This window comes from Anarrhichthys ocellatus, unplaced genomic scaffold (genome assembly GCF_004355925.1).
Source record: "Anarrhichthys ocellatus isolate YVR2014 unplaced genomic scaffold, GSC_Weel_1.0 scaffold1, whole genome shotgun sequence".
In the NCBI taxonomy this organism is placed as follows: domain Eukaryota; kingdom Metazoa; phylum Chordata; class Actinopteri; order Perciformes; family Anarhichadidae; genus Anarrhichthys; species Anarrhichthys ocellatus.
In genome coordinates, this window is record NW_022280031.1 from 16,112,311 (window position 1) to 16,128,713 (window position 16,403).

The 16,403-nt window shown below is 40.9% G+C and overlaps 2 protein-coding genes across 6 annotated transcripts in view; one reads left to right on the forward strand and one right to left on the reverse strand.

Moving 5' to 3' along the window:
* The window catches only part of LOC116381792 (CMP-N-acetylneuraminate-beta-galactosamide-alpha-2,3-sialyltransferase 2), a 15,531-nt gene extending 3,382 nt beyond the window's left edge, over positions 1–12,149 (forward strand). The window contains 9 exon segments of the mRNA XM_075447359.1: positions 4,578–4,977; positions 5,556–5,679; positions 5,758–5,794; positions 5,796–5,897; positions 7,608–7,801; positions 7,884–8,063; positions 8,777–8,822; positions 9,203–9,322; positions 9,703–12,149. Coding sequence (XP_075303474.1) covers positions 4,827–4,977; positions 5,556–5,679; positions 5,758–5,794; positions 5,796–5,897; positions 7,608–7,801; positions 7,884–8,063; positions 8,777–8,822; positions 9,203–9,322; positions 9,703–9,870 — 1,122 coding nt within the window. The 5' untranslated portion in view covers positions 4,578–4,826 and the 3' untranslated portion in view covers positions 9,871–12,149.
* Positions 12,144–16,403, reverse strand: part of unm_sa1614 (un-named sa1614) — a 20,103-nt gene continuing 15,843 nt past the window's right edge. For 2 of the 5 annotated variants that reach the window (XM_031844200.1, XM_031844209.1), the window contains 3 exons: positions 16,266–16,309; positions 15,817–15,971; positions 14,966–15,494 (listed from right to left, as the gene is read on the reverse strand). In XM_031844200.1, coding sequence (XP_031700060.1) covers positions 15,285–15,494; positions 15,817–15,971; positions 16,266–16,309 — 409 coding nt within the window. In that variant the 3' untranslated portion in view covers positions 14,966–15,284. Of the gene's footprint in view, positions 15,495–15,816; positions 15,972–16,265; positions 16,310–16,403 lie in introns of all 5 variants that reach the window. The other 3 variants (XM_031844218.1, XR_004212682.1, XM_031844231.1) reach the window with 3 other exon arrangements.

The following is a 16,403-nucleotide window of genomic DNA, read 5'->3' on the forward strand; positions in this document are numbered from 1 at the left end:
AAGTGCTTGATGTGAGGTGTGACGCTGTGTTTATGATATTTAAGTTTTGAGGCGAGAACTGAAACCAGATACATGACATAATTATAAATAGCAAGGCTGTGTGGTGGGCTGAGAGTTAAACCTCCACTTCTCAATTTGGAAAGAGATATACGTAATTATAGAGAGCCTGAATCTAAATCTGAATGACAGCAACGGATTGTTAAAGACTCCAGTCCAGTTTTTATTTCCACAGCTCACAATCACAGAGTTCATTCAGAGCATTTGACCCTTTTTTTTAAAATCTCTAGAAATCGATTCACGGTATTTAAAAAGTCTACAAAAAACCTTTTTAACAGCGGAAAAAAAGTGAATTGTCAGAGGAGCAGCAGAGGAGGGATCCCTCAGACAGGAAGTGGGTGTCGTCTTTACAGAGTAGACAGCTGGATGATGAGCACACTCTAATAAAGTAGAACAAATATTACAGAGGCTCAGACGGGCGTATGAGTCTGACTGTCTGTCTGAGTCAGTATTGTAACTGGAAGTGGAGTGTGTGTTTCTGTGTGTATTTAAAAGTGTGTGTGTGTGTGTGTGTTACATTTACCCTTTCGCACCTCCACTTGAAGCTTTAAGCTCGACACATTTTCCATTCGGCTTCTAGTCAGCGACACTCGACAGAAATAACAATGTCCTATTTCTTCCGTCTTCATGGAAACTAAAACATTCATCCATGCCGAGTTAACAATTAAACCTGAAGTCTGCCTGAATAGAAAGACAGGGCTGTGGATTTTGCTTTTGTGTTGTTGTTGTTTTGTTCAAATTTAAAGTTCACCGTTGAACAGGGTGGAGTGATTTGGTCATATCCTTTATATCGAGGTGATGTCTCTTCGTTAATATTCAGTTGAATTTAAAAGGGGCTTTATTGACATGAAAGTTTCAAGAACAATGGACCTCGTGTAAGAACATTTTCGTATTCTTATCATAAGTTTCTCTTACTTTTTTTTTAATGCGGTGGGTTCGTACAAGTGTGCCACGTCAGATTCAACAAAAGCTCCTAACGTCAGATAACTGTTTGATCATGAATCCATCTGTGATTAAATGAGCGTGTTCTCATGATGATTGTATATTTGCATAATTAATGGCCAAATAATGCCGCTACACATCCGGCCCCAGGCGTCGAATATCCATAAAGGAAAGTCTGTCATTTATTAACAGCGTCAGCAGCAGAATTCAGAGACCAGTAATTGGGAAAATAACAAAGGAAATAACGACTATTGTTATATCATGTTACTTTGTACAGACAGTCTAACAGACAGCAGAGTCTAATTATCGTCTCATCAAACTGTGTGAGCAGATCTAACTAAGTAAGTTGGTAAAAATAGTGTGAGAACTGACACCATTCTTCTTCTGTGGTGTCGTTATTTTCCACCTCGTCGCTGTACTCGCTGGAGCAGCTGGTTTCCATTCTGGTGTCAACACAGGTCAGAGGTCACAGAGAAAGAGAGAGAGGAAGAAGGCACTGCCTGGTACTTGGCTTTCTCTGTACAGGAAACCATGTGGCCCCCCAACCCCCCCACCCCTTCCAAACTCTAAGATAACATACAGACACTGACTCAGCAGACAGATAACCCTCCTCTGTCCTCTACTCGTCTCTTACTCCGTAACACTTAACACTCACTATGTTTACATGAACACTAATATTCCGCTATTGTACCTTTTTGACTTTTTAATCAAAGAACTACATATTTTCTAACACGGTTGTTTGTCTTTTGTTCTCATGATTCGTGTCCATCCGAGCTTTAAAGTCCTCCGTAGTCCCTCTCAGACATGTGCCTCTTTACGTGAATATTCTTTTAACACTCTTTATACCTATAGTATTTTTAAGTGCATTCTTTTGATAACATAGCCTGAGAGTCCATTTTGGTTTTATTTAAGAGAAGAAATGAAGGTTTGTTGCTTTTTAAAAGGGCGTAATTGCATTTTTATACTTTTATATTATCATTATATCAGCGTCGTACAATAATATCGTCTATCGTGATTACTCCTGGGGCAATATAATCTGACAGTCTAACATTTCTCTACCACTTTAACTACGGCACAAGTTAAATTGATTCAACTATATTATCTCGAACTAATCAAACTTCTCAAGAGGTGAAGGAGTTTGAATAATGCACAGTAGAACTCATATGTTGACGCCTCGTAAAAAAGCTGTTTGAACTTAAAAACTGGTCTGAGGTGCACGCACGTCTTTGTTTGTCTGATTACGTTCTCGGTACTAAAGAAAATAAAACATCTGTTTAATAAACCAGGAAACGCTGAATGAGCCGATGTGACCCTCGCACACCAGAATATATTAATCAGACCAGCCGTCTCCCTCCTTCATATCTTCAGCTTTCATTCAAGCCACCTGCACGGATGAACACATGAATATTCAGCATTACGCTGTAGATGATGAGTGTGAGCAAACAGGATTGTCTTTGCATTGACAAGAATGAGGACATTTGAGTCGACTCTGACGAATTTTGTTTTTATGGTTTTGCGACAGGAAAAAAGTCCAGCGCTCCTCTGTGTACAATGACACAGTAAAAAACCAAAGCATGAGTGTTTCAACTACAATGGGAGTCTCTACTCGTGATTTAATCATGTTATGTCTAAATAAAGCTGAAAGGAACATTTAAAAATCACCTCTGTCACTTAAATAGCTTGATGGAGCCACAATGTTGTGTTTTCTGGATCTGGCTCTTTAGTTACGGACCTCATTCCACTAATTCATTTTTAACAGAGATAGTGATCCATGTGTCCCTGTCTTCTGTGTGGACTTTCACATCCAAACCAAACATCCAGCTGATCACTTTGTTCTGAACTATTTCTGTGTTAAAGCCCTTTGTACCAGGACATGTTTGCACAGTCACCATGACCCACAGGCTGGCTAATCCAGGAGTTTACTGTCAGATAAATGTCCCAACTTTTTCTTCTGAGAGCGTTGAACTTTCCCGCCTGGGGAGGATAAACAAAACATGAACAAATATGAGTCAAGTGTGCTGAGGTGTCAGTATCTGTCCTGACTCGTCTGCTCTGGTCTTGTTCCCCCAAATCACGATTACAGTAGTTGTGTACAGTATTAGTAGTACATTTTAGGGTCTTAGCAGTAAGCTAATTGCTATTGTCCGACGAGGCTTTAGCTTTTTATTGGTTTAAAAGGATCTTGTCAACTGGCTACTTGTGAAACAATCCAGTCGAACACATCGTCTCTGAACTCCAACTCCAGTCTCACATCTCCAGTTGCTAATCGGACTTTAAACAACGAGCAGCACATGGACGATTAAGTCCTGGTCCCGATATCTGTTGGCTATACGGGAACCCCAGAAATATAGCCCCTCACCTCCAGCGGCTTGTCCGTCGTCAGAATGAGATTGCTCTTTAGCTCACCCTATTTGAGATACAATATGTAGAAGTGTTAAATCACATCAAGCCAGGTGAAAATGAATATCTCGCATCAAAATATAACATTCATGTTCAGAAGCCAACTTTTCAGTGGTGTTGCTCTATGGATGGTGATGCCGGTCGTTCACGTGTCCCCCAGAATCCCCATCATTTCCTGAAATTGAACCCTCCTTCAGTTTGCTGTACTGTTTATTAAGTTGATTTAATTTGGCCAGAGCACAGGAGGTAACTAAGTGATAACTGTATTTAATCTCTCTCTCTCTCTGGGTTGAACTGTGTGCTGCAGAAGTCGTTATGTTACCTTGACACATTCAGTTCACACTTGGGTCGTTCTAAAGTGTGACAGAAATGGTAGACGTCCAGTACAGGTCCAACCTCCTCGTAGACATCACATTTGTGTAACAATGTGCAGGTTTGAAAGGAGCTTTAGAGCTGCTAGTTAATGGGAAAGTAAGGCTATTAACCACACACACACACACGGTGAGAGAGAGACAGTGAAGCGGACAGGAGGAGAGCGAGAGCTGAAACAGGAGAAGCTGAACTGAATCCAGATCTGATTGGTATTCAGAGAGTGAGTTTGTCTGCAGGGAGACATTCCTGCATGAGGAGAGGGAGGTTGGGGTGTGGGAGGAGGAGTTTGTTATGGATAAATAGTTTGTCATGACTAGTTTGTTATGGATAATTATTTTGTTAAATTGTTTGTTATAATTAGTTTGTTATAGATAGTTTGTAACAGATCGTTTGTTTTTAAACAGTTTGTTATGGATGATAAGTGTGTTGTAAACAGTTTGTTATGCTAACTAGCCTAGTTTACATAGTTGTTTTGGATACTTTATTTTTCTTTATGGATAATACCTGTGTAAAAACACTAAACTTTCTCCCTGTAGCTGCAGACTTTTGGCACTAGTTTAACTCCAAACTCCGCCTGTTCAGTGTTGTTATTGTAATGTTTCAGTAATCATCCATTACAGACATTATGTTCTGAAGCAGGTTTCATGGCGTTAGCTGGATAACAAAGACCTGGTGACCTGGTGTCAGTGTATTGGTCAACTTATATAACATATAACATATATAATTATTAATTTTAAGCCAAAAAAATGTAGTTTCCACTTATTTTTGATGATGCTGATGTCACAGTTTCTTTCTGTTTGAACCAGGTGTGACCATAGATCCTGTCTCCACCAATCGGAAAGCAGCGAGTTGCACCGGACCGAAAGTGCAGGCTTCATGGAGATGAGGCTGAGTGAAGAGATGACAGAACGGTCGAAAATGTCCAGATGACAACAGATGACGCAGTCCAAATATGCTGACATAGCAGGCTGAACGTTTGATTGACAGCTCAACAACGACAACAACAACATCAACACTACCTGTCCTGCTGCCGCCCGGTCATCATCCGTCCAGCCATGTTGTTCAGGAGGAAGATGTGCGTTGCCTTGATAATCGCTGCCATCCTCTTCCTCATGTTCGCCAGTCAGAGCATCCAGAGGAGACACTTCCTGCCTCTGTCATTAGTCCTGCCCATCAGCTGGGCCACGCCCACTGGCAGGGAGACAGGTGAGGAGCTTATGTCGTCATCACTGGGATCGGAAGATCTCCAACCAAACATGTGACAAAACTTAGCAGAAACGGTTTCAATTTACGTTTACGTTAAATTTGTAAAAAATTAGATTGTCCATAATGTTTTGCTAAACTTCTTTTCCAACCTTTTTTAAATGAGGCATATTTATTAATTAAAAACTGTCAGAAGCAGCTACTAGCACTAGTATAACTAGTAGCAGCATTATAAGTGGTATCAGTAGTAGTCATATTGATAGCAATTGTAGCAGCAATTGTATTAGCAGAGGTAGTATTAGTGGTAGAAGTAGTACTAGTTGTTGTAGTAGTAGCTGCAGTTGTAGTAGTATTGGTGTTAGCAGCAGTAGTGTGAGGAGTAGCTGCTCTAATAGTAGTAATATTAAAGTTTCTTTAGTATTAGCAGTACAACACCAGGAGCACTGTCAGTACTAGAAGTACTAGAGCTGTAGTAGTATTAGGAGTTGTAGCTTTGTGATTGATTCATATAGATGCTAACAGTGTTAGCAGAGCTCCAATGATGCAGTGTTCTCTGACTCTCAGTCTGTTTTGGTTTTCAGTAGTTGGACCCACACCGCCTCCTGCTGATCTGACCCCTGACCTTCCCCAGACCCCCCCACCTCCCCACACCACCAAACCTGAAGCCAAGGATAAGCCTGAAGGGAACTCCCAGTATGACCTGCGGTAACATCCAGGAAGTCATGGACTCCGATGATTCCCTTTTCTGTCCATATGTCACTCCTCTGTGTCGTCCTCTTTCAGGTCGTGTGGTTGTACCGAGTCCTGTATTTCTGACTTGGGGGGGGTCAGACTGGTTCAGCCGACGCTACGACCCCAAACAGCAGCCTGTCCTCCGAGACACCACCAACAACTTTGACCCTGAGGTGCTCAGATGGTGGCTGGTAAGGACAAAAAGCAAGATTTGTACAATATCTAATAATTTTACTGTTGGTGTGACTTTTTAATGTGCAGCACTTGTCTGTACTTGGACGTGGAGCAGGAGAGCTACTCCGGCTGCAACTCGCAGGAGACTTGCATCTCCACCACATGGGAGCGTTTAACAAACGCAGATGTTGTCTGCTTTTCAGCCGGTTGACGCAACGTATTTTCCGACGCTTGCTCTCTGTCCGCTGGTGGGAGTGTGCTCACCTGTGTGTGTGCGCATCGGGGCGGAACTCCGCCGTGCGCGATACAGAGAGCAGAGGAGAATTGTACACGCGCAACCATGTAGAGACAGAAATGACATGCCGTCTATAAATAAGATAAATAACACGAGGCTATTTAGTTTGTTTAATAAAAGAACACGGTATAGACCTGTGCTATAGGAACGGGCACCTTAAATGACTTCTGTTGTGATCTGGCTCTATATAGAAAACAAAATTAACTCGACCTTCAAGGGGGGGCGGAGGGTGCCGTTGGGCCTATTGGCCTATTATACCATAACGTTATTTTGGCATGCTTTATCATGATTTCTAATGGCATACTATACTATTATATTTTCATGCTATACTATCACTTTTCATTTTATTTTAACAACATACAATTCTATGACTCTTTGTTGTATTCTTAGGACATACTATACTATTACATTTGTATCATGTACTAAACTATGTAGTACAAGGGCTACTGAACAGGTGAATCAAAACGGACACGATCAAGTATCTAACAGGAATGGCTTGAAACGCAGACAGACTGGGAAGGAACTCTGATGATGTGGCAGAGCTGTGTCTTTGTAGAAGTGGTGATTATGGGATGCAGCTGGTGAAGCGGCACACCCGTCTCCACTGAAGCAATCAACCACACACAACTTTCCTTATGACACATTATACCATGACTCTTTTGACATTTGTGACATTCTACACTATGGTTTGTTATGGCATTTTAATGGCTAACTATACTATTACTTTATTCATGAAATACTATACTGTGACGTTTTTATGATTTTGTACTATTATATTTTCTATCATATACTATGGCTGTACTATAACTTTTATATGAAATTTTTTGTGGTATACTGTACTATGATTTTTTTTAATGACATAGTATAATTTTAAAAATAGTAAATAACAGTAAATAAAGATTTTCAGTTACATTTATTAACATGGTGTTTTACAGAAAACGATTGCAGGCTGCACACTGGAAGTGACTCGTCAGGATTGAATCAATTGTTAAATCAGCTGAATCACACAGATTTTTATTAGAAGACCAAAATATAAATCTGTAATATTCTGGACGATGGTCATCTAATGTGTTTCAGTAAATCGGCAAGACCTTTACAGAAAATAGAAATGTTAAAAGTCTTAAATTTGATTTTGTAACTGTCAGCTGTCTGGATGAAGAGCCAAACGTCTGAGTCGTTTTCCTGCATTTATAGATTATGTCCTGCTGCAGGAACCATTAGTAGATTAAAGGGGGGCAGAGGAGGGTGGAAATGCTGCTAACATCATCAGTCTGATCCACAGTACTGTATACTCTAACAACTGTATGAGCCCTTTACAGACTAAAATAAAATGTTTTTTTCCCAAGCTGTTGGAAAGTGTATTTTTATGGATCTCTACTTAATAAAGCTGTATTTAAAAAAAATATTGACGATATGCTCCATTTCTCCACAGAGTCTTCAGCGGGCCGGTAACGACCAGTCTCTAGATGAAGTGATGTCAGAGATGTTTAAGGTCATTTCCCCGCCCACTGTGGACTTCAGGCCCCTCCTCTCCACATGCCGTAGTTGCGCGGTGGTCGGCAACTCCGGCAACCTGCGACAGTCAGGAAACGGCAACCTGATCGACTCCCATAATTCTGTGTACCGGTACGTGTTCACTGTCCACGCACACGTGTGTTACCTTCCTCATCATCATCTTCCTCATCCTCTTTACCTTTCTCCTCCACAGGATGAACAAGGCGGTGACTCGAGGATTTGAGAAAGATGTTGGAAATCGGACAACGTATCACTTCCTGTACCCGGAGAGCGCGGTGGATGTTGCTCGGGGCGTCAGCCTCGTCCTACTTCCGTTCAAACTCAGAGACCTGGAGTGGCTGACCAGCGCGCTGTCCACCGGCCAAGTCAAGATGTATGAAATACAGATACAAATGTCCTCAAAATCAAGCTGGTATAGAGAGAAATACGCTCAGTTAGGTGTTTCTAATAAACCGATGCAGTCCAATACAACAGCCCTGCAGAAAAATGAAGTAACATATTTTTCAGATTGTAGCAATTATTTAGAGAATGTATTTGAAAAAACATCGGGAATATACATAAAGAAAAAATGTATTACAATCCTAAGACACGTATACAACAATATATATTGTACAGAAATGTTGTATGTTACTATGAAGATATATATGCATGCATATGTATAAATATATACTATATGAATTTGAACCAGATATAAAAACTTGTTAAAATGTATTTTTGCATAAAAATACTAATCTGTTTATTGTACTAATGTAAACATACGGTAGATAAATACCTCACAGCTTAAAATGTCTATGTATTATACATATCTACAGAAATAGACCTGAAATGACGGCCGAGTCTGTTTACCTGCACATCTTATTTAAGGTCAAATACAAAATTAATATACGTTTTATATACTCAACAATATGCCTAAATATATTAGCAACAAGTTGAAAATTTACATCAGGCAGGAGAAAATGTGAACTTTTTTGTTTTACTAAACATTAAATGATATACGTGCAAACATATAAAGAGAAACATAAATACTGTATATTCTAATAAGCAAAGCTTGAACTACATTATGAGCTGTTATCTCTGTGTGTTCAGGACCTACATGAGGGTTAAAGACCGAGTGGAGGCTGATAAAGACAAGGTAGACTAAATGCTCCATCATCTTCTCTGTGTACAGTCTGTTGATGTTGTTATAGCTCTCTGCCTCCATTTGTATTCTTATTTTGCTTAATGAAAGAGAAAGTCTTGACTTCACGGTTCAGTCTAGTTTCAGTTCTGGTTTAAATATTTTCGCATTGATTCATTTAAAGGTGTCATGAGTCAATTTTAATAGGTTTGATATTTTAAGCGCACAATGTCTGGAAAAAAAGTAACATTTTAGTTCATATATATATATATATATATAATGCCTCAGTTAAAGAAATTTGATTATTTTCCAAAAATATTTTTTTCCACCAGAGAGCCGATGGACACCAACACATTGATCATATCACCACGTTAACACTGTATGTGTGTGTGCAGGTTCTGGTGGTGAACCCGGCGTTCTTTAAGTATGCTAATGATCGATGGACTGAGGGTCACGGTCGCTACCCGTCCACTGGCATGCTGGCCATCATCTTCGCTCTGCACACCTGTGACCAGGTAAGGGGGGGGGGGGTCTGTGTCTTCATCTCTGGCACCAACAAACATATAGACAATTTCATTTTTCAGTCAATGCAGCAGGGAGCAAAAGACTGTTGAGCAAACTCACTCTGTTGGTGCATTTAGGGACACGGAGACATTTAAACGACCAAATTCACATCCTTCTTCCATATCCATGTTTTACTATCATTGTCCGAGTATCCCTCAATGAAAACAGTCTTTGCTCTGAAATGCATCATCACGAGAATAAAACTGAAAGTCTTCAGACCTCACTTTAAAATGTACAAATGCAGGACATGTTTAGTGACAGACCTGACAGACATACTTGGTCAAGTAGTGTCTTGCAGTACTTCACGGCATCACTTCCTGTCTGTGTTCAGGTGTCTGTGTTCGGTTATGGCGCCGACCAGCAGGGGAACTGGCATCACTATTGGGAGGAGAATCGCAATGCTGGAGCCTTCAGGAAGACCGGAGTCCACAGCGCCGACTTTGAGACGCAGATCATCCAACAGCTCGCCAAGGAGGGCAAAATCAGTCTGCACCTGTGACACAACCACTGACCTACACACCTGGTACTGACTGACCCCCTAACAGGCCTACAGCGCTGATGATCTACTGATGGACTGACCCACATATAGACTTACAGACAAGCTTACAGACATTTTTGATCCACAGACTAAAGGACTGACCTACATATAGACTTACAGACGTGCTGACCAGCCTACAGACCTAAAGACAGACCTACAGATCTGCTGACTGACGAATTTACCTGTTGACTGACTTACAGGCCGGCCTACCAGCATACAGACACATACAGACCTGCTGACTGACCGATAGACCTCCAGACTGATCAACAGACCTACTGACAGATGAACTGACTGACAGACAGACCTACAGACAGATACATTTACCTACTGACTGACCGATAGACCTCCAGACAGACCTGCTGACTGATGAACTGATCTACAGACGGACCCGCAGACCTGCTGACTGATGAACTGACCTACAGACAGACCCGCAGACCTGCTGACTGATGAACTGACCTACAGACAGACCCGCAGACCTGCTGACTGACGGGCCAATCTACTCCCTGACCAGCAGATCATTCACCTCCTAATTGTTTGTGACCAAGAACCAGGTATCCAGCTGAGTCTGGTTGATTGACTGGTGTCGGCACACGCCGCTGTTGTCCAATTTGAGCCGACAGTGGACCGTGTTCAACTGGCAGCTTGTTTTGGGGAAATCAGACCCGTGTAAAAAATCATCATATTTGCCTTAAGTCAGACATCCAGGAATAGCGGACTGAAGCCGCTGTTGGACAGCCACATTTTTACGCACCTGGATTACCTGTGGACGGTGCCTTCTGGGGATGGGAGGAGCGAAAACCTAGCACCACCTGGTGGGCGGAGCTTAGATATCCTTCCCGTGCAGACTCCTGCTGGTTTAAATGAGTTCCGGCTCAACTTGAACATACAGACTGTTTTTGGGACCCTCCACTATTTAAACAGACAGACTGTCTGCGACTGCAAGGATTGACCACGAAATGTTTGCTGAAAGCGGGAAACAACCACAGCCTTTTAAAATATTTTCTATTGAATTTATAGACATTATACAGGTATAACCTCTTTTTTTGTACTATGAAAGCACTTTGCCCCGAAGAAGAAATGGCACAAAGAGGCCATTTTGTTGCTTCTCTTGTCCAACGAGGTTACAAGACATTTTATATTTTAGACCATTTATAATCCATCCATTTATTTTAACGGACACGTAACGTAATCCGTCCTGATCTGGATTTGTACTGGTTATGGGATGATGTTGTGTAGTTTACTCTCTCGGCTACATTTTTGGAATGTGAGCCGATTCTGTCTTGACCATATATGGAGCTGAAGGAGCCTGTTTTAGGTTTTTATCCTGTGTTTGAGTTTCTACATGTGGTCCATGATGATTCAACAGTCTGCAGGTGTGCAGTTGACTTCACTGATTACAGCAGGGCGATTGTTGTACGTGTAGTAGCAAAAAACGTTAATGGTAAGCGGTAAAGTTAAACTCTACGACGACGACTTTGGATGTAATTCGGCGCTACAGCTGCAGACTGTTGAACTTCATGGAAAGTCGTGATGTAACTCCTCTGAGTCACAGCTGGTGGGAGCAACAAAGACGAGGAGACCCTGCACGACTTTGAACTAAAGATTTATTTAACAAAACTTTACAGGACAATGTCAAACAATCAGTAACACCACCTGTGTGTGTGTGCGTGTGTGTTGCATGGATGAGTGGAAAATGTAGTGCAATGTAAGTCCAACCAAAAAATAACAACCAACCACATGAATGAAGAGAGACTGACCAGTCCAGCAGGTAGCAGTGTAGTCAGTCAGCTGTCTGCTGGACTTCTTGTTAAAGGGAGACGACAGCATGCAGAGGGCTGTCCCACCTGTACTGTGAATGTACAAAAACTGTTGCTGATTGTCAATCACTTTCATCTGAATGTTCGTTTCAGGACGTTTTCACACTGAGAAAGTTTGAGTCTGAATCCGAGTTTGGTTATCCGTCCTAGACCACGTTTTACACGATGGCTACTCCACAAATTCTGTGTTTGGAAGAGAAACATATCGGCGTGTCGATCCGAGCATACAGTTTGGCCTGCACGTGGATCGTACCCCTCATGGTAGATGATGAAATTTGCATATGGCGAAGGTAAAATTTGGCCTTTAGAACATATTTACACAGTAATTAGTTAATTCGTCCATCTTTTCCACGTTTCTTTTCATGCATTTTGTCAGTTTTTCTTTGAAATGTCACTTTTTAATTGTTTTTTACCCAATTTTCACTGTGGAAAAAAAGTCAGAATATTTTGTGGTGGATTTTGTTTTCAACATTACCACAGATATTTATTTTTGGCAAAATCTTAAATTTTGAAGAAAGATATCGCACACTGTAGCTCCTGATTTTGTAGAAGTTATCCTCCGATGCATTGAAGGAACTTTGACCCATCGCACTAGTAAGCAGCATCTCGTATATCAATGACGTGTTTTTGCTGGTAAAAGTAGGAAGAAACAAAGTAACACAGCTATCGACTAAATGCATCTACAATCTCACTGAAATTTAGATTTGAGATTAACTTTACACAAAAAGTACAACTAAGTTCCCATAGTGTAGAAAGTGAGATTTCCATGTCTGTTTTTGATTACATAGCAGGTCTAGGTACAACATAAATACTGTGTATTTCTCCGTGGATTGACTGTTTTGATACTTTCAAACAGCCCGTATTTAAACTGTGCCTTTTAAACGAGCCATCATGACGTCAGTATGGTTATGATGTCATTACTATACATACAGTAACCAGTTGTGTCGCTAAACTCTGTGTCGCTGACGCACACGGCGAGTCCTTCAAATGTCTTTTCTCTCTTGTTTTCTTGCTAAAAATGCCACAAATGTGGTCGGGGTTTCCAGTGGGATTACTAATTGTTTTTTCACTGAGCAGACATCGAGCAGATCACCACTTTTCAGGCCGAATCGGGTTAATAAACACCCAAATTTTGCCGCTTTGTTCAGACCAACTTTCCAGTGTGAAATCGCTCCGTAAAGAGCTCGGTCTGCCTCAAACAAACATGTTGGTACAACGTCTAATATGAAGCGTTAATAGTTGTTCCCAACAGCCTCGCTGGACGGCAAATTGAAAAGCCTCATCATCCTGGCTGCCACCCACCACTTCCCGGAGCTCCGTCCAACAAATGTGTCTTCATGGTGACAAATATGATTAGATGCAGCAGTTGGAAAGGGAGCACTTAGTTTGAGGCAGACCAAGCCCTCGATAAATAATCATAAATGCTGAATTTTCACCTAGAGGCCGTATGTCTGGCGGTAACACGGCTGCAGTTTAGAGTTTAATCCGGTTTGTCTGGAACAAGTCCAATAGTCTCTCTTTAAACTGCCGAGTTAACAGAATCGGAAACATCTGCTGCCTGTTTTTACTGGGTTTTTTTGGCTGAGATTTAACATTTTGTTGGCTTCTCCAGAAAAAAAACACTTCCTGCTCGTAAACTGGGAAGTTCTCCGCTTTATGAAGAGAGTTAAGCCATTAAATGACAGAGCAGCAGCCCTCCAGAGGCCTGAGGTGGACTTCACATCCGGATGAAAGGTTTTTGGAATTTGCAAAATGATTTACTTCCTTCACACTGACAAAAGAAATGAAGTTTGATGAAAGTATAAATCCAAAGTTGTGCTTATTATATTCCCTGCAGTCTGGAAATGTTGATAATTTCCATTAGGGATGCAGATTAATTCTAATCAACCAATCATGAAGTATGTTCAGTTATTATAGCTTTAATTCAGCTCATCGTGTTTAAACTGACTGTTGATAAAAGAGAAAGAAATGCTTCACTTTTCACTTAAACAACCTGCCGATCATCGGTTGATTCCTTCATTCATAGTCACCAAACAGACTGTGATATTTTAAACAAAACATGAAGCCACCGCTGTCACTTTGAATGAAATAAATAAAGATTATTTAAGGTGTTTTTTTGTTGTTTTTAATTTTAAAAAAACTCTGGAGGTAAATGTTGACACAATCAAACCCAGGTGAGAAAAAGTTCTGCAGACAGATTTCTACGTCTATAAAAGTACAAACGTCCTCATGGCAGTGTATTGCAGCCACCACAATAAAACATTCAGCTCAGTTTCAAGTGAAACTTGTTAAGTTATTACTTTTTTCTGCCAAATTATTCTGTTTTGTTATTAACCACAAATCAATTTATTTTTCGATCATGAAACGTCTCGTTATGTTCTCATAACAAACATTTCTTGCTTTAACGAGCTACATTCTGTAAAAACAAGAAAAGATTTGTGATAAGTTACATAAAGGTTTTTTGTATTATTTAGAATGTAGTGATAACAAGAACATATGTCAATATAGCATAAAATGCTATCATGTCAAATATCTTGTTAAATGAGAAACTGAGCAAATACATTTTCGTACCAGTGGCAGTAATTTGCTGCTGTACTTACTCACTGAGGCTCGGTGATATCTTTAAGGCAGCTGGAAGCATCAGCTGTGTCCCATTTCAGGCTCCGCCTCCTCTGATGTCACCTGTGTGACTGGTATTTATCCTTTGGTCTTTAGTATCCCACAATCCTTTGTGCTCTGGTCACTTGTTGGACCTTGTTAGCCCCGCCCCTCCAAGGTGGCGGAGCCTGAGATGGGACAGAATCGCTGATTGATCTCCACCAGATCAATTACATTAAAATACGTTACAATGAATTAGAACGGAAGAAAAAATTTGTTTTTTTAATTGAACTTCAAAATAAAAGTACAGTGGATTGTTTTATTTTGAAGTGAAGTGTCTCCAGTGGACTGAGTGCTTTTAATAAAATATTATATTTAATTTAAAATAAATAAATAAAAGTTTTGTCAACATCCTGTGAACTCACAGGATCCTGGAGCTGGTCAGGACCAGATCAGTCCAGTCCTGGGACAAGAACCTGAAAGTCTGACCTGGGGTTCAGCTGCAGCTGCTCAGTACTGATCTGGTGTGGTTCTCCTGCAGCTCCAGGTTCTGGTTCTCCATTCTAACTGATGTGGTCTGGATCTGTACTGGTCCAGGGTCTGCACCGCTCCTGGTCCGGTCTGGTGCAGACCAGGTTCATGTCAGTCTGAGAGGAGCTGGACGAAGGAACACGGAAACAAACCTCTCTGGTCTGGTTCATCCTCTATGTAACCGTGCTGCACACACACACACACACATTTATATTTTTACTGAACATTTAGAGAAACTTGAACACTTCACAACAGATTCTGATTTAGTTTTAGACAAAAATATATTTTGGTTTTAGTCACATTTTGGTAATTTGATTATTTTGTCTCATTTTTAATTAAGGTGTATTTTTTATTTTCATACAGTTTTCTTCAAAGCCTTCTGATGCTTCAGCAGTCGTCATCGTTGTTGTCTACAGTTACATGTTCTTGTCAATTGCAAGGCTTGCAGAAAAAAAGCACCGTTACCTGATAATTGCATTTGCACCAATCACAGAGCAGGATGTTGATACGTACCCACCAATCGCTGTCCTCCTGTCCCAGGACCACCAGCACCTGTCCCTCAGAGAAACTCAGCTCATCGTGGTGGTCGGCCTGGCAGTCGTACAGCGCCTCCACCCGGCGGCTTGTCGCACCCCGAGGCTGATGGACGTGAGCAAATAGTTTGTGTACTTTTACATTACGTAAATAAACTTCAACATAACGTACAGTGCATGAAGAGGCAGAAAACATTTGAAGCCTCCACCTAAATAATGTGAAAATGTCCCAATGTTACAGAGAACACAAGATTAAATAGAATAATAAGATTGTGAATAGTGATAGCAAACTATTAAAACAAGATATATATACATATATATATATATATGTATCTATATACACATATATACATACATATGCATATAATAACAACAAAATAATTATAATACTAAACACTGAAAAATGTCCTCATGCTGCTAGATCTCACCAATGATCTGCGAGGAAGCGGCTGGGGGGCGGGGCGTCGGCTGTCATTCTCAAAGCTCTGAGATCGCTGATTGGTGGGAGACCCGTTGGGCGGGGCTTTTCTGACAGGGTGCAGGAAGTGGGAGGAGCAACCGTCACTGTCTACTCTCCAAAAACCTCAAAGACAAAGAGACAGAATGGAAATATATTGCGTATGTATTTCAATGTTATTTGAAAGTATTTAATAGAGGAAGTCTAAAAAACACAGCAAACTAAATACATACAACAAACTCATCTGTTTTAAGTATTAAACTGGAGTTTACAATCTAACTTTATCGGCCCCCCAGCTATTCCTCTCCCTCAGTTTAAAGCTCCAGGGCCGACACAGTGAGCTCATCGTAGCTACACATGATAGATTCATCAGGCTCCAGACCGATAAAACAGACGTGTACATTTCTGGATAAGAAGTACCTCTTTCTGGTCGTTCATTCAGCGAGCTGAGAGGAGAAGATGGACTGGAGAGACAAGAAGAAGAGAGGGAGGGGGACAAGTTTAATATCTCTATCTGAAGACTCTGAGCTGTAGTTCATCTTCCGTCCACCGGAGGTC